Here is a 24263-nt window from a genome sequence, read left to right as displayed (position 1 = left end):
AGAGGAGCATGACAGCTCCAGAAGGTACAAGTCTCAGTTGATAGTCAAAAACTTTGAGCAAAAGGAAGGAATTGACTACAACGGCATTTTTACACCAGTTGTGAAGATGACAGCCATCAGATTAGTCCGTAGAAATCGAGCAGACAGGAAGATGGTGACTACAGAGAAGCTGAAGTTGTGTTCAACTTCAGTTGGTCTTCATGCTTGAAGACAAATATTATAAGCACACCATTTATTCATGATACTGGTTGAGGAGGCGTCTCTGTCTCCAAGTGGGAGATTGTTAGAGATGGAGCCAGAAGACAGTTAGGAGACAACGCGTAGCTGAGTCAAAAAAATGCGTGGTGCTTTTATTCTCTATTTATCTCTTTGTTGTAACTTCCAATTGTTTATGTTTTAAATTCCAAGCCTATAAATTGAGGGTTGTGGAAATTGTAATGGATAGCAAAGAATAGTGCAGAGAGAGCAGAGAAGCTCAGACAGAGCTGAGAGGAAGAAGGGAGAGAGAGAGAGAGAGAGAGAGAGAGAGAGAGAGAGAGAGAGAGAGAGAGAGAATTGTAATATTTTTTGGCGAGATAGTGAATTTTAGTGTGTGCTCCATGGATGTAGGTCGTTATTAAGGAACCACGTAAAATTATTGGTGTTACTTTGATCTGAATGCTCACAGGTTCCTAACATTTAGCTATAACCTCCAATAATCTTTTAGAAAATTGGAAAAACAAGTTGTCTTTCTGTATTTATTTTAAAATCTAGAAATACAAAATGAAAATTTTTTTTCACATTTAAACAAATTCTTTATTTTCTAACTTTTTAATAGAATCTCAAAAAGCTAAAAAATATGCTAATTTTATAACTTTTGAAAAAATAAAAAATAAAAAGCATCTTCCACAGCTTAACCCACCCTTATAATTAGAAGCAAAACAAATAATTTCATAATACAAAAAATACTAATTAGTTAATATTATTTGAAGATGCATTTTATAGTGAAAGTTTGTTTTAGTCTATCAGAAGATCACACGCAATTTGAGCTACATATATAATAAGAAGTAATTCATCTCATGTTGCATATCAATGAGATCTCGAGAGGTTGAGGAAGAGAGTACATGACCAAGGATAGAATCGGAGAGTGAGGAGAATAGAACACTGAGAACCAGCTGATCAGTGCGTCGCCAGGCCAAGTATGCAAAATTAGATCTGGGTGGCTGTCCAACAGAGTCAGGGAGAAATTCCGACGGAGAGGAGGTTGATCCATCAACATAGGAGAAGAGATCTTGGCCCCGTAGATATGCTGTAATCTAAGCTTTCCAGAGAAGATAGTTTTCTATGGTGAGTTTGGTTGATATGATGTGAGAGTGAGAAGAAGCTGAGGGAGATGCAGGGATAGAAGAAGAAGAGGATAGCTCCACGGATCTCTACTGCTTTGATACCACGAAAGAAGCCAATGAACAGTGGCTGTGCAGTGTTAATTTTATTCATATGCGAAGCTCTTTATATACACTTACAGAGGGAATAAAAAAAGAGAATAAAAAATGGTTACAAAACAAAAAGTTGCAAAACAGAAAAAGGAATATTTAGTTGGGTTAGTTATAACTGTTGATATGTAGGTCTAAGTGTAGTTGTCAAATTGAGATTTGAATTGTGAATCAAAATCCCAGTTTCATGAATCAAGAACAAAATTTGAAAATTGATTCCAAATGACATGCATATATGTGCAACAAACAAAATAGTAAAATATATTGAAATTACAACAAATATGGATTGATACACTAAAAGCTTACCAATCAAAACCAAAACATTAAGTCTAAGAGTTTAAGATAAAGTAAAATAATAAGATAAGGACTCAAGAAAATATGTTTAACACTAAAAAGATCATATGTATGCTTTCTTTGAAAAAATAAGGGGAGGAATGAAGAAAAAAATTAATGAAAAATTGAACTTTATGCTTTGTAAGGGAATGAACCAATAAAAAATAATAAGAATTTGAATTTTATGGTGTTCAATAAAATAAACTCATATCTAATGCATGACCTTTCTCTAACAACAAAAACAAGAAGAAAAAGTAAATAAAAATCATAAATGAAACTGATAAAAATTTTACTACTAAGAAAAAGAAGGGCAAAAGACACTTGTCTCCCTTGAGGTTTGACAAAAAAATAGGGACCTCTCTTGAGGTTTAAAAAACTCCTTTGACCTCCCTTGAGGTTTCAAAAGTGCCACATACCTCCGTTGAGATTTGCCAAAAGGACAAATATTCCTTCAAAAGACATGTCCTTTTGCAAAATACAAGGGGAGCTTTGTGTCGATTTGGCAAACGTAATGGGAGGTCCTTGAAATTTTTGAAATCTCGAGGAAGATCAATGTCTTTTTGTCAAGCTTAAGAGGAGGTCAATGTCTTTTATTCTAAAAAAAGACCTTAGAATCAAATGCAACTAGAAGCCCACCCACCCTCCTCGACCATCTTTCTTCTCAATAGCAAAAGGGTATAACAAAGTCACTAGTAAACTAAAAGAAACATTATCAAACTACACAATGAGGTTTGACAAATTAACATGGATCTTCGCACATCCAAAAATATAATGACACTTACACCCTTATGTTAGCTGAACATCTCCTACAGAAACAGAAGTTCGTTAATCTGTTTCTTTCAGACATCTAATTGTGAAAAGATCAAAAGAAATGAGCCCAATAGGGAAGCAAATACATTCATAGGCATGCATCTTTTTCTCTAGTTGCATTTTTCAATTGGCCAGCTTTGCATGGGATAACGTTTTGTTCTTATTGGAACTCATCCAAGAACAGCATATGGACCTTTCTTTTTGGCATTAGAACTTCCTCGACTTACCACATAGGGAGTCAAATTAAATATGTCAAGCCATCATAGACCCTCAGCTGACAAAGGGGGTATGAGTATCATTAAATTTAAATTCAAGAGAGTAGATGAGTATCATTAAATTTAAATTCAAGAGAGTAGAGTCATTTTTCAAATGCGAGGAGGTCTGCATTGTTTTGGCAAATCTCACGGCTAGATAACTTATTTTGCTCGTAAGTAATTGCCAACAACAGCACCACGGTTACAGCTGCACCATGCTGCTCCACAAATACTCATTTCCTGGATTTCACTCTGGGAAACAGATGGACCATATTAGAAAGCTTACGAAAGGGATGTTGGCTTTTGGTATGTCGTCTGGTGGGATTGGACCTACACGTTCAACATCCTACCACAAAATCATGGTGTTAAATGAAATCCATAATATGCTCCTGTAGTCAATATTTTTAGATTTCTTTCTGGTTTTGCCCATTTACGAAATATTTGATCAACATAAACCCATTATCAGGATGACCGCATGTTTTTGCTGAATGTGTGTAAGTTTTCCCTTTCATGTTACAGAACTACATGGTCGATGCAATATTTCTATGTAGGAGGAAGATGTTGGCATCATTGTGCATCATGTTCTTGGTGTAACTGACTCATTCAGGAAAAGGTAATAATTAGCATTCTAACATGCATCCAATATTGATGCATCTTTACTATAATAACATGCCATCCAAAATGGAATAAAATTTAAATTGTTAACTGACTTTTAATTCTGCTGGCTTTTAAGTTACACGCTAAAGTTTGGCATTAAAACTATCAATACGAATTGTGAAGGATATTGTGAATACTGTGTCATTTTCCATTATAATGATTATGCTTACTCTGTTTACACTAACCTTCAATTATCCAGAAATGAGCAACTTAGAAGTGCGCCTGAAGCAAAACAAGAAGCCTTCAAGTCTCTGGTCTTAGATGTTGCAAGGCCTTTTCTGACTGGAAGAGCAGAGGGGTTTGCGAATGAAATAGAACTATTTCTTGCCTCAGGCTTGGATATAGAAGCCTATGATGAAGTTTATATGCAACAGCTGGGTTGGATAACTACTCCCAAGATCAATAGTGAGGATGTGCAAGGGGAATCCCATGAAGGCAAGCCTTTTGCTCCGTACTTGTATTTCTTTGATGACGACTTCGATGAGACTGATTGAACAATTCTTCGTGAATTTAGTAATGCTTTGTTTTATTTTCTTCTTTGTGAACCTTTCAGTACTTCGCATATCAGTGCCTTCTTATTGGTATAAACTTGATTTGGTTCCAAATGAGAAGCGTAAAATGTGTTAATGGTTTGCCAAAATTTTGAATTTATGGTTAAAATGTTTTGATTTACGGCTGTATTGATACTGAAAAAGGTGGGTTAATCTTGCTTTTACAAATTCTTGAATTTAGGGTGTCAATAATTTAATTGCAGTATTTCAATAGACTTAAAATTTGCAAGCATTGGAAGATTACATTTTAGATAATCAAGTTTTGATCTAGATTTTTTTGTATTGGCCAAAAAATTAGTCTCAATGATTTAAGAAGCCATGTTTATGCACAGCTCATGATTCAAGATGAAGACTCTTAACAAACACTAAGCTTGCTATAAATATTTTTAGTTTCTTTTGCATTCAAGAATGCATAAGAGATTCCATTCAATTTGTTGTAGGCATTAGAGGTGGGTCTTGGAACTTTTTTTCTTTCTTCTCCCTTTGCTTTTCTATGATCTTAATTTGATTTAGGTTTCAAATGGTCATTGCCAACGTTAAGATTATGAATGTGTAAGATTAATGCATCACCAAATGGTTTAAGGAAGTAATCCACTTTCAAATTGTTCATTACTGGGTGGATTGGTTTTAATTTTAAATTACATTTATATATATCGCTACAAAATCATGGTGTATTTGTCCTTTTTCTTTCTTGAAAGATAGAGTGAGTTAATTAATCAATATTTTGGATTGTGATATATGAATTGTAATGCATATTTTGTTGGTGATGATGATATTTCCTTTGTATGAGAAATGTATATTGTGTTTTCTTTTTATTTTTTAAAAATTATCCTATTATTTTATGTGTACTTACGTACATACATAAATATATTACAAGCTCATTAATTAATTATTTTCAGGATACTAAGCGACACGTGTTGATGTGACAAATAATCAAATTTAAAGTGTTAGAACTGTTCATTCAAAAATTTTGAAACATATGTTAAAAGAAAGCATTCCTATCACTTGATTTTCATTTAAAATTTTATTTCATTCTCCCATTTTATGCCACAAGGTAAACATGATGTAAAAAATATTGTATATTACACAATATTTCAGCACGGAAAAGTTCACTTCACTAATTAAACTAAACACGTGAAGTTTTTTCTTTTAATTAATTCAATTTTATTTATATTTCAATTTGGGCCATAAATGTATATACTTAAATAAAATGTAATATGCAGCTATACTAAATTTCCCATCGAAATTGAAAACTTGAAACCACTACTCCCAAACACGATATTTCCTAGTATTCGAGTGCTTAAATACTAGAAATAATTACACCTCAAACAATTTTTTAAGCCAAACGTTTGATATATATAATGTGAGAACAGTACTGTGCGAAATGGAACTAGAAATAAGAGCACGGTATGGTATTGGTGATGATGATATTTTCTGTGTAAGAGCTATATATACTGTTTTCTTTGGTATTTTCTCCCCTTAAATATAAAATTTAAATGTCTTTCTATTTTTATTTTATTTTATTTTTGAAATTATTCCGTTACTATGCATATATACATATAACACAAGAGCCCATTAATTAGTTATTTTCAATATACTTAGCGACACGGTATTTGATGTGAAAAAGAATTGAATTTAAGATTTTTAAAATAATAATCCAAATTACTCAAACCTCATTTTTTTCGTTTAAAAAAAAACATTAAAAAATATTGTACATTACACAATATTGTGCGGTGAAAATTCAGTATTTCCCAATAAAAAAAATTATGACAATGAATTCCCTAATTAGTATTGCAATTTTTTTCATCTCAGATTTGGATAATAATCAACAAATAAGCAAAAACAGCTTTGATAGTCAAGAGATATAATATAGAAACAAATGCCTTAGAAAACATAAAACATAAAACTCACTTACATATCATTCAATTTTTATTAAATGTTTTGAATAATCGCAATTATAAAACAATAAAAAGCAACATAAAATTTTGAAAACTATATGCTTAAATATAAAACAAATACAAATTTTACGTTTGTTGCTGAACTTAAGTGCTTTTTATTGATCTGTCAAGAACAAGGACCTTCTTCTGCAAAGACTCTTCTTTCTGCCCTCTCAAACAAAAATCTTTTGTCTTAAAATACTTCAAGAGGAGGGAGCCATCGACCATCGAGTTTAGAATGATATTTAAATAATAAAGAGATGGAATTGTGTGGGGCCCACATGAGTTTTCAAAATTTAAATTTAATTCTTATTGAAAAATAAATAATAAAATAAATAAATACTAAAAATAGTTTAAAAGTAATAACAATGATAATAATAATGATTAAGAAAAATAATAAAATAATAAAATAATTAATTAACTAATTGATTAATTAATTAGGAAAGTAATTAATTAAAACTTATTTAATGGGAATGGTGGCAAGCACTCCCACATGGCCTCCATCCCCATCCCATACTCAACCTATACCTTGCCCATCCCTTACCCATTCTTTAATTTAAAAAAAAAAATTATAATTTCACCCATCTCCCCACACTTTTATAAATTTCATTTCTTCCCCAAAATTTTCCTATAAATAGGGAGCTCTCAACCTTCATTTTTCACAATAATTTTCCAAGGAAGAGAATGATTAGTGAGTGAAAGAATTTGTGGTGGAGAGAGAATTTTTGAATAAGTTCTCAATCACCCACTCTTTCCGATCTCATTTCTTAGAGATAGTTACAGTGTTCGTAAGGAAGAAGATAAGTAAATTTTGATTATGTTGATTTTTTTTTTATTTAAAATTTATACCCGAGTTTATTTTATAAGTAAATTTCAATTATGTTAATTAGTTCCACAAAATTTTCATGAGTTTATTTTTACGCATATTTAGTTATATCAGTTCTATCTTTAATATACTTGCATCTATTTTTGGATTAATACATGTTCTAATCCCTTCGGGTAAATTTTCAGCATTTCTTTCTATTCAAAAATAAAATTATATATATTTTTAACACAAAAATTGTGTGGCATGAGTTTATTTTTACGTTACATTTTTTATGAAAATATGAGTAAAGATGAGATTTTTACGATATTATTTTAAATTGCATAAATTATAATAAGATGATTTTAAAACCCCTTATGGCAACGAAAGTTCAAAGTTACAGATGCTCGGTACCGCAACTTAAAGTTTATACGAATCAGAGTGCACCCACACTGTTTACAAAATGGTTATTTATGTTAGTGGATTTCTCCTCAGTGCACACCTGATTCCGGATCAGGACTTAATAAGGAAAATCTCACTTAAAGTTTACATACGTTGATTTAGTTTGGTCGGCCAGCCAGCTAAATCCAGTCTTCGGACCGCACAACCCAGTCATGGGGGTAAACATGACTTACGGCAAACAGGCCTAAGGGTGGTTTTTACAATATATGTTTATACATATTTAATTACGTATACAAAGTTACTGATGATTTGAAGGAAAAGCATAAGTCTACATGAAAATGATCATTTTAGTGCTTAAATGATGATCTAAAGAAAACGTATAAGGAAAAGTATATGTATATTTATCATTAAATATTTATACAGTTTTAAAGTTAAAAGTTTAATTTAGCAGTTATAAAATATGATTATAAAATTTTACTGTTATAGTTGATAGTAAAAGTTTTATGTAGAAATTTTTAAATTTATATTTATTCTAGAGACAGTTTTGAAGTTATAATGTTAAATATTGTTTTACGAAATTTTTAAAAAACTCATTTTTACCACACACTAATAATAATCTTATTTACTTACTGAGCGTCGTCTCACTCCAATCATATTTTTATTTCAGATAACTCTGAAGAGCATGTTGGAAATCAGGCTTAGCAAGCATGCGGGTGAGAATAGAAAAAGAAAGATTGTTTAGAAATATTAGTATGATGCCAGATATTTATGTTTATGTAATTTTTCTTCTTTTGAAATAAATGAGTGTAATATGGATAATTAGTGCTCTGATTTAATAATAATTGAGTTTATTTGCTTCCGCTATAAATCAATGGTAAAAAGTTAATATCTCAGGCCCCTCGGGGTCGGGGTGTTACATTAATATTATTTGAAGATGCATTTTATAATGAAAGTTTGTTTTAGTCTATTAGAAGATCACACGCGATTTGAGCTACATATATAATAAGAAGTAATTCATCTCATGTTGCCTATCAATTAGATGTCAAAATTTATTTACACATGAAACCCTTAAATTATTCGTCTGAAATTTATCTAAGAATCCATAATTATTTTTACTTATAAAATAATTAGGATTTAAGTAAAAAATAAGCATATGCTTGACTCTGTCAATTCGAAGCTTATGAAGATTTTATGTGCGTATGATTAATAATTGCATTTTAAAAAAATGGCTTCTATTTGAGTTGCTTTGGCAAAATATTTCTGTAAAAAATTTGTGATCATGATTATATTTATATCTTATTTTGACTCTTCAAAAACTCATATTTGACTAGCTAAAATCTTGTCCAGTTTTTATTTCTTCAGGTAAATCTTGAGAGAATATGAGTCAGATCTTCAAACTTATTATTATTTTTTTAAAGAAAAAACTAGATATCAATTATCACGAGCAATACTAGATGAGGGCGATGAGGACATGTAAGGACTCAAACCCAAGTGGATTCCAGCATATAAATTTTTCAGCAGGGGCACATAAATTTAAATTATTTTTATTACCAAAGCACTAATTAGCTTTATTACAAATATATGTCTCAACTATTAAAATGAAATTTTCTAAAATTCAAAAATATACAAACATATTTTAAATTGTATTATGTTAAATTTTTATTCTACTATGTTCTTTCAACTCCCGCTCATGCACTTGCTACGTCAGATTTCTAGTATACTCTTCAAAATTATCTGAAATGTAAAATAACGATTGAGGTGAAACTATCACGACCTGCTCATTTTTCCACTTTTTTTTTTTTTTTTTGATAATATCAATAGCACATTTCTCATATTCTAGTTCAACGGGTCACAATTCACCTGGATCCGTGGGTACTAGAGATATATCAGAACATACAGCAGAAGCCCTAGCAGCAGAAAACATACAATAATGTACATCTCAATACCATATATTACAATATACCAGAGTTGCTATAGTCCACAGTATTTCCATATATACATCTAAAAATAAATCTAGAGATATTTCCCACAAAATCTGACTATCCTTACAAAAAAACTTACCTTTAAAAAGGGCAGATATCCAACACTAGGTTAGCCGAGCTTTCCCCGCTCTTCTATTAGGGGCTCCTAAAAAGTTTATAAGATTTAAGGGTGAGACACCTCTCGGTAAGTGAAATAAACTAATACCAGTGTGTGGCAATATGAGTATTCTGTGTTCTATATATATCATATATAACATATTCAGTTCTGTTGATCAAATCTAGGAAAACATATGTATATCAAAATATGGCAGAACATACTGCATTTCATAAGCATATCTCATCTCATATCATAATAATAACATAAAAACAATCATGGTAGGTTAGCTTGTTGTTGTCATGTATTACCCCCACATCACTGGGTTGTATGGCCCAAAGGCGGGACCTAACAATGGTTGGCCAACTACTGTCAAGTCAAACAGTAGTCTGTAGGTCCGATGGGTCCGCCAGACCTAGTCCGTACACTAGGGGCGATAACAGCTCACTTCTTGAAAATAACCACATCGACCATCCAATCTCACACCACTCCGTACACAAGTGTTAACACAGATATCATGATCATGAAGACCATGGACACAGAGCAGCGGTACCATGCAAGTGCTAGCCTAGACTAAGTCAACCAGGTTCTGATATCATATAATATATACTGAAACCGTGATACATGGATATCTCATATTATAAATTTTCACATTAATCATATCATTTTGCATATATACGTATATCATGAAAATCATCGGCCCGTACGCCAATATTACACATTTAATCATAGTACAGCCTGTACGCCGGCAAATCACATCATAGCATAGCCTGTACGCTGGCAAATCACATCATAACACAACCCGTACGTTGGAAAATCACATCATAGTACGGCCCGTACGCCGACAAACCACATCATAGCACAGCCCATACGCTGGCAAATCACATCATAGCACGACTCGTACGCCGGCAAACATATCACATATAAAAATCTCGGCCTGTACGCCGATTTTCTCATTATAAAAATTCATATCATAAACACAATTCCAGAACTAGTATTTCATAACATTCTATACTCATGCCACACTAACAAATTTTCACATATTCAACACACCGTCATTTTAACAGAATTTTTCCAAATATAAATCATATATAAATATATATATTCATATCCCTAAAATCGAGTTCTATAATAATATTCAAACATTTTTCAAAAAGTACTAGCTTAGTTGATCCCTTTACCTAATTCCTGCAAAATCCTTAAGAAAATCTTCCCTGCACCCGCATGGTTCCCAACTCAACACCCTGAAAATGGAAATTTCCAGTATTAAAGTTCAGTATTTCTAAACATATAATAGTTTTCTCAACTGTCAAAAACCCAAATATTGAGTAGAAAGTTTTTACCCAAAAGTATTCAAGTCTAACACCTAAGGGATTCGCTGACCAATACCCTGAAACTGAAAACCTCCAGTATTAAACTTCAGTATTTTCATGCGCACAACATTTCTTATAACTAGCTCAAAACCAAATATGGCTTAAAAAGTCTTACCTCAACTCTGGGATGATTTTCAACTAACTTTCACCAACGATCCGCTCCGGAACTTCCCCAGGAGCGTCGTGGTGACTTTGGATTGTCAATCCGACGAAGATCTGGCCCGAAATCGACGAAAGAAAGAGGGAGAACCGAAGGGGGGAAAGAGAGAGAGAGGATGAAGATAGCTTAATTAGGAAGTTAAAATTCGGATTTCCCATATTTATAGAATATGGAATTTCGTCGACGAGCCCATCTTTCGTCGACGAGTCCTTCACAAATTTCGTCGACGAAATACACTCCTCGTCGACGAAATTCAGTTGGCTCAAAAACCCCTCTCGGTATTTTCTCGTCGATGAGTCCCCTGTGTTCGTCGACAAATTCTCTTAAGCCTTCGTCGACGAAGTCTTGCTGATCCCCTTTTTCCGTTTTTCCTCCCAAAGTTCAATGTCGTCAACGAAGTCGAAGGCCTCCTTCTGTTTCCAGTCTCCATTTCCATCTCTTTATTATTTAAATATCATTCTAAATTCGGGTCGTTACAAAAACAACGCTCAGTAAGTAAATAAGATTATTATTAGTGTATAACAAAAATGAGCTTTCGTAATATTATACTTTCGTAAAATAATATTAAAATTTTTAACTTCAAAACTGCTTTTAAAATAAACGTGAATTTAAAAAAATTTACATAACACTTTTACCGTCAACTAAAGCAGTAAAATTTTATAATCATATATTTTAATTGTTAAATTAAAATTTTAACTTTAAAATTGTAACTATAATATTTAATTATATACATATATACTTTTTCTTACACGTTTCCTTTAGATCATCATTTAGGCACAAAAATCATCATGTTCACATAAACATATATTTTTCCTTCAAATCATTAATAATATATACACATAATTAAATATGTATATACATATACTGTAAAAATCACCCTTAGGCCTGTTAGCTGTAAGTCATATTTTTGTTACTCGTAAGTCATGTTTCTATTAATCGTGAGTCATGTTTATCCCTATGACTGGGTTGTGCGGTCCAAAGATTGGACTTAACATACTGAACGGCCAAACTAAATCAACGCATATCATTATTAAATGAGATTTTTCCTATTAAATCTTAACCCAAAACCAGGTGTGCACTTAGGATAAATCCACTACCATATATAACCACTCTATAAATAGTATGAGTGCACTCTGATCCGTTTAAACTTTAAGTTATGGCACCGAACATTTGTAATTTTCTGTATTGTCTGAATCATAAAGGGGTTTTGAAAACATCTTATTATATAATTTATATAATTAAAATAATGTCATGAAAATATTATTTTTACTCATATTTTCGTGAAATACGTAACGTAAAAATCAACTCATGTCATCTTTACTCATATTTTCATGAAATATGCACATATAAATAAACTCATGTAACACAATTTTCATACTAAAAATATTTTTTTCAATAGAAATTAATACCGTAAAATACCCGAGAGATTTAGAACATTTTTTCACTCAAAAATAAATACAAATATATTAAAGATCAAATTGATATAATTAAATATGCGTAAAAATAAATTCGGGAGAATTTTATGAAAATTACTGACATAATCAAAATTTACTTACAAATAAATTCGGGTATAAATTTTAAATAAAAATTTAACATAATCAAATTTAATTACCTTTTACTTAACCTTATGATACGATCACAATGAGTAAGTCAAAAGAATGAGATCGAAAAGAGTGAGTGAGTGATTTAATTATAACAAAAAATCTTCCTCCACCACTAATTCTTTTACTCACTAATTCTTCTCTTCATTTGAAAATTTTTTGTGAAAAATGAAGATTGAGAGTTTCCTATTTATAGGAAAATTTTGAAAAAAAAAATAAAATTTGTAAAAGTGTGCGGAGAGAGGTGAAATTATAATTTTTTAAAAAATAAATGAATGGGTAAGAAATAAGCATGAGATGAGCTTGGGTTGGGAGGTATGAGATGAGGATGAGGTACATGTAGGAAAATGGGAGTGCTTGCCGACACTCCCATTTAATTAATTTTTAATTGATTTACTTAATTAATTAATTAATTTTAAAATTATTATTATTATTATTATTATTATTATTATTATTATTATTATGTTTTAGTATATATATATATATATATATATATATATATATATACTAAAACGAATTAAGTTTGAATTTTGAAAACTCATGTGAGCCCCACACAACTTCGAGACTCAAGCGAGTCATACGTAACTCCAATAGTACTCACACGGTCTTATGAGCTCTACACAACTTCGAAATTCTTGTGGACCCCACACGACTTCATGACTCATGTGGGCCCCACATAGTAATGTGGGCCTCGCATAGGATACCTATATTATTATTATTATTATTATTATTATTATTATTATTATTATTATTATTATTATGTAAGTCAAAACATTATTTTATATATATGTACTTATTTGCGTGTACAAACATTATCTACCCTGTTTATCCTATAAAATTCCATTTTAATCAGACCGACCTCCAAGGAGCGACTAAGCCATAATGGTATTTGAGCACCCGCTAAGACAATGTCTTTTTTAGGCATCAAACATAAAATCAAGGATTCTACAGAAAAACACATTTGTATTGCTATTAATTTAATGATAATTTTTTTTATTATTTTATTATTATTATTATCATTATTATTATTTTATATATATATATATATATATATATATTTGGGTCATTACAAGACAAATGCGAGACTCGATGAGGGCAACGTGTAAGAACTCGAACTGTGATAAATGGGTTTAAATAAATAAAAGAGGGGTAAAACTGGAATTTGAATAGGTTTCGTCGACGAAAACTATGCATCTCTAGTCGACGAAGGCTATGCATCTTTCGTCGACAAAGTTCAGAGGCTTGTCGACGAGGAGAAGCCGAGGAGTTTCTAGAACCGATGATATCAGGATTCGTCGACGAATCAACTATCTCGTCGACGAGAGGACTATAGAGCCTCGTCAACGAGTACACCATCTCGTCGATGAAGACACTCGAGTCAAAGGGCTATAAATATTAAATTTCATTACTTCTTAACTAAGAAAACTAAATCATATCTCTCTCTTTCTCTAGAATTCTCCCTACACTTCCTCTCTCTAGACTTCTTCGCCGATCATCATTAGAATCGTGAATCTGAAGTTACCATGAGGATCGTGGAAAGATTCATTACAAGTTCTACGGATTGGAATCCCATTTCGGAGATTTTCGAGTTTTGGCAAAAAATCAAGGTAAGGCTCGGTTTTCAATTCTGATTCGGCAGCTTAGTAAAGAATAGTCTTGTGAGTATATTCTATATGTGATTTGTAGGTTTTGGAACTCGGTTCGCGGTTTAGGAGTCTTGGAGTTCGAGATTTGTTATTCGGGGAAAAGGTAAGGGGAGCTGTGTTTGTATCGGTTATTTTTGAAATCAGACTCGGTGGAATTGTGGTTCACGGCCCTGTGTGTGTTTTGGCTACTCATTTGAGGGAATCTAACAGAGAAAACTATGAGTTTTTCATGATTACAGTTTTGGGAAAAGGGGAGCGACGGGCTGCATCCCTGGTTTTGTTGAAAACCGAGCGTATATGTTGATTTATATTGTGTTATTGGGATGACTGTGCCTTGACTTGTTTAAACTGTATTTGTTTGGAAAACCATGATTTAGATTACCAAATGGGTGTTGTTTGTTTGGTTATATGAGCATGCATGTGTGTGTGATTTGTTGAAATGCTAGTAGGAATGGGGTTTCGAATTGTTCTAGGTACTGAGAGTGTCCGGCTCTATATTTGAGGGCGTGTGTTTATCACCTGCCACGTAGGTAAGAGTGTCTGGCTCTATATCCAAGGGCGTGAGCCTATTTCGGCAGATCAGCGCGAAGGGTGTGGATCCACCAATTAGCACTGGTACAATGCCATGGGAATCAGAGACTGGCCATGTGCCGGTGGCGCCGTGTTATGCGGGTTGGCTACAGACCAACGCCGTATGTTGTAGGCCTGTTTTGGGCCGAAGGGTGTGACGATACCGGGATTGCTGATCATGTGTGTGCGTGTGTGTATGCACTGATGTGAAATTAGTATTGGATTGCATTTAACTGCGTGTATGTTGTATCATAATAACACTTAAATGCCACACACCAATATAACATATGTTCTTCCTTACTGAGAGGTGTCTCACCCCTACTGTACGTACATTTTTACAGGTCCTTCGAGTAATCAGAATTAGCGTCCTGGTGCAGGGAGCGTAGTGGCCGGTATACTGCAGTTAGCGCTTGAGTAAGTGCTAGGACTGTATTTTGGTGGGTTGCCTTTTTGGGATGTGTTGGGCACCCAGTTGTACGTTGTGTATTAGAGTTTGTTTCTGCTCTTGTATAGATTCTGGTATGGTATTGCATGTATATATAGAATGACCTCTTTCCACTGCGTATATGGTTGTGTTTGGATGCGTTTAGGGTGTCTGGGAACCCCACTAGGTTGGACCCTCATCCTTTGTCCGTTATCTTTGGATGTTTTGTATGATATAGGGACATGTTAGATTACTTTTTCACCCCTGGGTCCCATTCGAGGTTCGGGGCATGATACAAAGATTACGAGAACAAATATGATTGGATAGAACTTGATATAACTTTGTTGCAATACATGTGCTACTCAATCACACACTAAGCAAATTTTTTTTTTCAAATTGGTCTAAATTTTTAAATACTCAAAGCATGCCCATAATTGTCCAATAATTACCATGATAATTAAAAATAAATGCTCTTTCTTTATATTTAAGAACATGAAAAGTTTGCAATTTAAAATTTAAAATTATTTAATAAAATTTTTAAAAAATATAATTTAAAGCTATAATAAATTCAATTTTAGACGTGAAATATGTGATGCCAAACATTGCCCGACTCTTGCCCATCGTATCTATAATTGTTTTTCTAATTAATAACTAAGAAGGAAAAATTTAGGAATCATTTGGTATAATTGTAGAAAATTATGAAAATAAAAATCCAAAATGAAAACTAAAAAGCAGAAATAGAAACTTAAAATATAATAATATGAATTTAATTATTATAATTATTTTATTTAATTATTATTTTGAAAAATTCACTTTACAAGAACAATCTTACTATGCATGACTATTGAAAAATAGTAAAAATATTTTGTAATGACCTTTACTATTTTTATTTTTGAGAAAATTTATGAATATTTTTATTTCAATTATATTTTAAATTCCTCTGATAATTTTATCCTAATTTTAATTAAAAAATTACGTATAAAATTAATTATTTAATCTAAAAAATTAATTCTGAACATGGAAAAATATTTTGACAACGTGAAAAAATTTAAATTTAAATTTTAAAATTTTAACATAATTTTGAACCCGAATCCGAATCCGTATTTGGATTACAATTTGGCAAGACGTTCTGGAAAACGGGGGGTTGTTTTCGCGGCGAAACATGAGCCAGCATGCCAGCAGCTGTTCTTCCTCGTCCGTCGCCACCGTTGCCTGCCCCATCTGCCTCGGCCCTGTTACTCAGGAATCCTATTTGGATCGCTGTTTCCGTACTCTCTCTCTCTCTCTCTCTCTCTCTCTCTCTCTCTCTCCCCCTATGTGCATATCTATATGTATGTATAAATTTTGGCAACTGTATCTTGAATTGGGTATTTTTAAGGCTAGATTCTTTATTTTAGGCGAAAATTTTTGCACTGTGTGTGGTTGTTTTGTTGGACATTGAATCATACTAGTTTGTTTTAGTTGGCTTGAGGGCACAAATTCATCAAATGAATGGGTTCTTCGCGCAAAGCGATCACGACGAGTGGAAATCTAAGAAGCACCGATGCTTCAAAACCCCTTGTTGAATTCCGAAATGTGTCGGACGACCATAATTTTTGATTCCTATCCGGGGTGTACTTGAATATATGAAAAAAAAAAATTTGTTTTCCAGCACTTATTGGGCACAATCGGAGATACTTTATAGAGAGATGTGAGGACATGTATTTTGGTAAGATGATGCATTTGGGTTATATTTTTTTGTTTTGGGTAAAGGGGCGAGGGGATTGAGGATTCTCTCCTTGGTTGAGGTGTATAGGATTAATAATTTATGTTCATGGAATTTTACGACAATTCTTTGGCTTAGTAACTTGGCTATCAAGTATAAGAAGTTTACAAACATTTTAGTAAGAAAAAGAAGGGCTTTTTGTGGAAGGATGGATTAAGAAGTGAGTGAGGGTAATTGAACAAGATTAACAACTTGAACAAGATAAAAACTATGCAAAGAAAAGAAGGTTGAAGTTGAACAATATAGAAAAGAAGTATCAAATTACTAATATTATAAAAAAAAAAACAATTTTTTTAAAATAAAACATTGATCGTATCAAATTATTAATTAATGTGTATCATGGTTCTTTATCATTATCGTCCTTATTATAATCTTAACCGCCACTCTTAACATTACTAATTGAGATTGATTTACGAAAGAAAAAAAAAAAAGAGGTAAAATGAGAAGAAAAGTACAAAGATTAAAATATTTTTAACCATAATAGTCGTGTTTGTAGCAGCCTTTACCTAATGGTAGCGATCCATAATGGCTGGTATAGCTGTGATTTTTCTTCACATGTTCTTTGTTAAGGCCTTGTATGCATTGTTGGGCCATAGCCTAATTGCTTAAGCTTTTAGATAAAGTGGTATTTTAACATGACAATAGAGGCAGGTGCCAAGTCCTTTTTGGTCCTTGGACAAGAAGAGGGTTTTCACTGACAGATCCTTTTACTGGAAACTTTTTCTTCGAGAGTTAAACAACGTTCACTTCCCTTAGTCTCAATTATGGAAGACGGCAGCCCCTACTAAGGTTGCCTTTTTTACCTGGGAAGTAGCTCATGGTAAGATCTTGACCCTGGACAACTTGCAGTGAAGGGGGTTCTCCATTGCCAACAGATGCGCCCTTTGCATGGCTGAGGCAAAATCAGTAGACCATGTCCTTCTCCATTGCCCCTGGACTAGAAATATTTGGAATGTGGCTTTGACTCTAATTGGACAAGGGTGGGTTACCGCTAGATCTGTTGGATGGCAGTCTGGGCCTGGAGAGTGGAGAGGGATTTTGGCAACAAAGAAAAAGAGGAAGGCTTTGTCTTTCCTTCCTGTTACAATTTTCTGGTGTGTTTGAAAAGAGAGGAATAAAATAGTTTCCAATAATTCTATCCCAACACTTCAATTCAGCAAAGAGCAGCAGTTTGGGTGCTAAGGCCTGATATGCATTGTTGGTCTGCTCTACCTAACAGCTTAAGCTTTTAGGTAATTGTGTTTTAACATTGTCCTTAAGATACTCCACCAAATGGTGTTCAAATGGCCTTGTAGTGGATCATCTCAATGAATAATAGAGCTTAGCTTATGCTTTATATTGCTCACTGCACTTCTAGAAGCAACCTGGGTATCCTACATTTAATAGACATGTCAAGATGTTGGAAATTTGCATATGCAGAATATAAACTTCTAGATAATATTTTAAGAAGGGATGAATTTAGAGAGACAGTGTAGAGAAATAATTAGGAAGAAGATAATGTAAATTTTGATTTGCCTGATGGTTTTTATATAAAAATCAAATGCCTTTCTTTTAGAATTCTGTATATATGAGTTTGAATCTAAACCATTAGACTATACAACTTTCGATCAATATAAGGAATTCTGGACGTTTCAGTTGTTGGAATGTCTGCATTGCTTGCTATAGATCTTCAATCATATGGTACATCTCAGCCATATTTGCTTGCTGGTTTGTATTTCCTCCACCCCGACTTCTTACACGTCTAGGCATCCTGCAATTCAGGATCTCTCTGGTATCACTGGTGCAGCATTGGGCAGTAAAAGTTGATGTGTAGTGACTGAATATGGAATTCCAACAGCTATATAACAAAATGTACAGAGGTATTGAAGAGGGAATGAATGAGTTTCTAGGGTTTGTAATCACAAAAGAAAAAAAAAAATCCCAAATATCTGAAAATTTATTATCTATGAAAAACTGAATCTATAGCATTATAAGAACCGTAAAATCCCAACCCTTATGTGGCTTTTGGTTTTTAGGATTTAGTATGCCTTTTGGCATTGTGATTTGTGGGAATCATAATACTTGGATTGTGGGATTCCCGTGCTTAGTTTAGAATTATATTATTGATATATTGTCGGTAATGCGGCATTTCCGTGTTTGGTTTATTCATGAGAATGATGATAAAATAATGCCCTCAATGCTTCTAAAAAAAGAAATACTTGTGCATAGTATTTAGCACAAAATTCAATAAGTAAAAATTCAACTTGTGAAAAGGAGCGTTTTTCACTCTAGGCGTCGTATGACTCATTTATGCTTGTTTATCGTATATACCTTCGTATTACATTTCTCTTTTTAGAATTGGTGAGCAAAAGGGTCCAGTTGTCTAAGCAATTTCAGTAGGTCCTCTAGAGGGAAGAGGTCTATTGGGAGCAGAAGTCTAGAGCAAATTGGGTTAGAGATGGAGATTGTAACACAAGACTCTTTGATCAAGTGGTGAGTGGGAGGAGGAGGAATTTTATTAAAGAATTAGAGGATGAGAAGGGCATGATCATGGTCTTAAATTTCCACGAAATTGTCAAAATTTCCGTTGAAATTTCCGATTTCCATAACCCTCAAAATCGAAATGACAGTAGATTTCCGTCTTGCATAATTTCCATTGAAATCTCAACGAATCATCCGAAATTTATCGAAATCTCGAAATTTGTCGAAATTTTAACTATACAATGAAATTTTATCAAAATTCAAATGAGAGATTTAAGAGTGAAGTGAAATTTCTCTTTTAATTTATTTTATCGAAACAAAAGATTATTACAAGTTCTTTTGAAATTATATGAAAAAATAAACTTACAGTAACATTTTTTAGCCATTCATGTCTACATTATCATTATTTGTATAAGAAATAATATTTAAATTATTTATGAATTTCATTTGTATTAACTGAATATGTTTAATGTGCATTATCTTACAAATATGTTTGATACACATACTATTTTACAACTTTTCCACCTCATACAAAACAAAGATGTATTTAATTTGTAATATATTAGTCCTAAAACTTATATTATTATGTTTGTTAACCATTTCTAAAGTTTCACAAAAAATTCCATGCTTCACTACTAATTTTCGTTATTTTTTCAAATCGAAATCGAAATTGACATCGAAATCGAAATCTAAGACCTCGGGCATGATTGATAGGGATCTTGATTACATTGCTAGTATGATTAATGATTATCAGAGGAGTCTCTTTATTGAAGAGGATGGAGGCAGGGTTGTGGTTGAAGGGTTGGATTGGTGCTTTATTCCCTTTAAAAGAGTAGAGTAGATTGAGAAATCTTTTGAGAAGGAAGAGATAAGAAGCATTGTACTTGATTTGGATAGAGAGAGCTCTTGGGTTAGATGGTTTTTCTTTGGCTTTCTGTAACAATGGTTGGAATTTATTGAAGGATGATCTTCTCAAAGTTTTTGGCGAACTTTTCATAATTGGATTGTGGGTAGGAGCATTAATTCTGTTTTTATTGCCTATATCCCCAATCAGTCTTAGGACCCCTAGTTATGGTGTTATCTACGGGATTGGCTATTGTATTGGTGGATGCTATCTCTCACGGCTTGGTGATTGACAAATTATAGATGTTGCTTTGATAGCTAATAAGGTTGTTGAAAACGCCATCATAAGAAATATAAGGGGTTTGGTTATGAAATTGGATTTTGAAAAGGCCTATAATCGAGCTTATTGGGGTTTCTTGGATGAAAAGGTTTTGGAGCTGGATGGAGGAAATGGATTAGGGGTGCCTTTTGTCTATGGCCTTGTTTGTGCTAGTGAATTGGGGGTTGGGGTGGTGGTGCTAAACCTAGTTTAGTGCCTCTATGGGTCTAAGGTAGGGATATCGTCTCTCCTCTTTCCTATTCACTATTGCAACTAACACTTTGAGGAGAATGATTGATAGAGGTTTTGTGGAGGGATTTAAGGTGGGCCATGAGAGCTTACCGGTTTTGCATTTGCAATTTGCTCACAACACTGTTCTTTTTCTTTCGAAGTATATGGGTAGGTTTTCCAATTTGTTAATTAATCTCCAACTATTTGAAAAAGTGTCTAGTCTTCGAATCAACTTCTTTGAGAGTGACGCCGTGGGTATTGGGATCAACACGAGTCCTTTTTCTCTAAGTTTGTTGGTTGTGGTGTTCTGAGTTGGTTTATCACCTATTTAGCTCTTTCCTTAGGTTGTAACCTTGCTTCTTTTTTTGGGATTAAGATTTTTAGAGAGCTGCCAAGCAGTTGGATATGTGGAAAGGTGGTTATCACTCTTGGGGGTCACATTACTCTTATATATGGTTTTGTGTCTTCTATTCCCTATTATTGCCTTTCTCTTTTTGAAATTCATATAGGAATGGCTAATAGGCTAGAGAAATTGATGAGAGATTTATTGTGGTTGGGAATAGGTAAGCACTATAAAGACATCTTGTTAGTTGGGTGACTGTGAGTTGGTTCAAAAGGAAGGGAGTTTGGTTCTTGGTAACTTGGTGTCCAAAATTCTCTTTTATGGGGAAGTTTTTGTGGCACTTCTCTTTAGAACCTAGCTCTTTTTGGAATAAGGTTATCTAAAATAAATTTGGACTTCTTCATAATGGGTGGAACACTAAAATTGTGGTTAATATTACCCATTTGAGTCCTTGAAATTTGTGTCCCAGATTCACCATTCGTTTATCCCTCATGTTTGGCTCAGTGTTGGTAATGGGGAGAGAATCTGTTTCTGGGAGGATAATTAGATTGGGTAGGCTTCTTTGGCTTTTATGTATCCTTATCTCTTTTGTTTACCTTCTCTTAATGACTCTCCTATCTCTGCTTAGAGAATGGGCATTGTTGGGATTTCATTTTGCTAGGAACCTCAATGAGAGAGAGGCCAATGAGCTGGACCTTTTGTTTAATGTGCTTAACTCTTTGCGGTTTGGGTAGGGGAGTGACAAAAGGGTTTGGGGTTTTGATTCTTCTAGGGCTTTTCTTGTAATTCTTTCTTTTCTCATTTGATTCATGCCCCCTAATGTTTCTCGTTTTGCCCCTTACTCCATCTGGAAAGCTAAAGCTCCCTCCAGGATTAAGGCCTTTTGGTAGATTGCGATCTTGGAAAAAATTAATACCAATGACTTGCACCAGAAACGTAAACCTTACAAGGCTCTTTCGTCTGATCTGTGTGTCCTTTGCTTCGAGAGGTGAGACTTGCTCTATCTTGTTCTTACATTATCTTTTCTTTTGGTCCCTTAGGAACAAGTTATTAGTAATTTTTGGATAAAATTGGGTGGGTTTTCCATTCCTCCTGGAGGCATTTTGCTCTTCAACTTTTGGGGTTTTGTAAGGAGAAGGAGAAAAAGGCTTTGTGGCAGTGTTCATTTATGGCTATCTTTTGGTGTATTTGGTTGGAGAGAAACGCCATAATTTTTAGAAACTTAGACAGCCCTCTTAACTTGTTTTGATTAGAGTGGTGTTGGGTTTTGGCAAGTAGCTTCTTTTGTCTTCTTCCTCAGTCAGATTTGCAGCGAGACTGGGTCGCTTTGCTTGAGTAGAGCTGTTTTTGTAACCTTTATCTTCTAGAGTTCTTATTTTTGCTCTTCTTCTTTTGTTTCGGGAGGATATCTTATTCTCCATTTCTTTCTTCTTCCTTTTTCTTGTTGTAATTTTCTCCTCTCCCTAATATATTTCTTTGTTTATCAAAACATAATTAAATAGGCGAATAAAAAGAAAGAGCTTTATGGGAATATATACCATTTTTGAGAGTGGGATTCCTGACTATAAAATGTGAACCAAACATTATTTCTAGAAATCAATGAAAAGATTCCCAGGAATTGTTGGCTGAGTTCGCGCAGCAAATACATTAATCTGCCTTCGGAGCTTTTAAGTTTTAATCTCGGCCCTCTTATTTTTAAAAAGATTAGGACAAGATAACCCAAGGAAAAGACTCAAATTCAAGAGACATAAAAGCCCCTAAAATATTATACTACTATACTATCATGAAAAGTAATCCACTATGGGTGTGTGAGCAGGAAAATTGCTATTCTGGCATGGATGGTAAATTTTGGCCCCATCTCTTGGACTCTAGATACTGTTGCACTGAAAGTATAAAAATTGAAGAGTAAATTATTTTTTTTCTTCATTGGAATAAAGGAGGGGAGTGGGGAGGAGGCCCCTCACTCCCGAAATCAGCCCCTGATGGTACTAAAGTGGATATGGGAACATGGAGTATGCTTACGAATGGTTGCACCTGGAAATGCACCCATTGCATAACCAATTTAGGTTTTCTTCACTTTGACTTCTTTCTCAAATAATTGATTAAATTTATTTTTTCAGTTGCACATGTATATGTTTGTGTGTATGCATGTATGTATGTAAGCTCTGCCAGTAAAAAAACACCCGTCTAAGTAGGCAAGTTCAAGTTACACACACTGACAGGGCAGATGTGTGGTTGGGAAATATGCATACCGCATGGTGTACACATTTGCCCTTTTTTAGTAGTTATTCAAACTCTGAGGGTAATCATTGTTGTTCTGCAGATAAATTTTGCTACAACTGCATTGTGCATTGGACCAAAGTGGTTGCTGGAAATCATTGTCGCCCACTGTGCTCTCTAAGGTGTCCTCTATGCAAGGTTTGTTTTGATTGTACTATTTTTTGGCTTCTGTTTCAGTCCATTGTAAATATATTGCCATATCCTTTCTGTCTGTGAATGTGATGGCTCATCATTAATGCTACCTTTTAAAGTTTCTTATCTTTTACTAATTGCACGTTGACATGTAAGAGCCAAAGGTTTGTATATTTTGACAGCTATGACATATTTAAAGATTATTCCTCGAACGAGAGTGAAAATTAAGTTGCAGGGAAGCTTTTGTAGTCCAAACGTGGTTTGGATACCCTTATAAAAGGAAGCAAGTACATGAATTTTGTAGGTGGATTTGTGGTGTGTTAATAGGATAAGTGCTTTTTCACTCATATATTATGTTTTTTCTGTTTCTTTAATCAGTTTTAGAAGGATGGAGGAGAATGGAAAGTAAATGGAAATCATGTGGTAATTTGGTCCTAGCTAATGTGAACAAGGAAGACATGGATCCACTTTATCCACAAACAAATTATTTCTTCCCCCCCCCAAACACACAAAAGAAAAAGGAATTCCCCTTCTCAGTAGTGTCACACCTTTCCCATCTAGTAGCATACTGAAATAAGAAGGGATTAGGGGGAAAAAAGGTCAATTCCTTTTGTGACTGAGAGCCAATCGAAACCTAGTTTTGCATTCCCTAGCTTGGTGCTGAAGAATTCTTGCATTTTCTTTACTAACATACCTGAAAAACAGTTCAGTGGTTGCTAGTGGATGCTATTGCTTCACACTTAAATGCCAACAGCTTTGTCTTCCTACTCCAGGGCATCAGCAACCTGGTTGTTTTGTCCAAGCATATACCCTAGCACCATG

At 33.6% G+C, this 24263-nt stretch overlaps 1 protein-coding gene across 5 annotated transcripts in view; it reads left to right on the top strand.

Annotated features, from left to right (window-relative positions):
• The window catches only part of LOC131159336 (uncharacterized), an 84238-nt gene that overhangs the window by 44363 nt on the left and 15612 nt on the right, over nucleotides 1–24263 (top strand). For 3 of the 5 annotated variants that reach the window (XM_058114181.1, XM_058114185.1, XM_058114182.1), the window contains exon 2: nucleotides 23353–23447. In XM_058114181.1, coding sequence (XP_057970164.1) covers nucleotides 23353–23447 — 95 coding nt within the window. Of the gene's footprint in view, nucleotides 1–16180; nucleotides 16337–23352; nucleotides 23448–24263 lie in introns of those variants that run through there. The other 2 variants (XM_058114180.1, XM_058114183.1) reach the window with 2 other exon arrangements.

This window comes from Malania oleifera, chromosome 7 (genome assembly GCF_029873635.1).
Source record: "Malania oleifera isolate guangnan ecotype guangnan chromosome 7, ASM2987363v1, whole genome shotgun sequence".
Taxonomy (NCBI): domain Eukaryota; kingdom Viridiplantae; phylum Streptophyta; class Magnoliopsida; order Santalales; family Ximeniaceae; genus Malania; species Malania oleifera.
The sequence above is the reverse complement of the archived record's forward strand: the minus strand, read 5'-3'. Positions and strand labels throughout refer to the sequence as shown.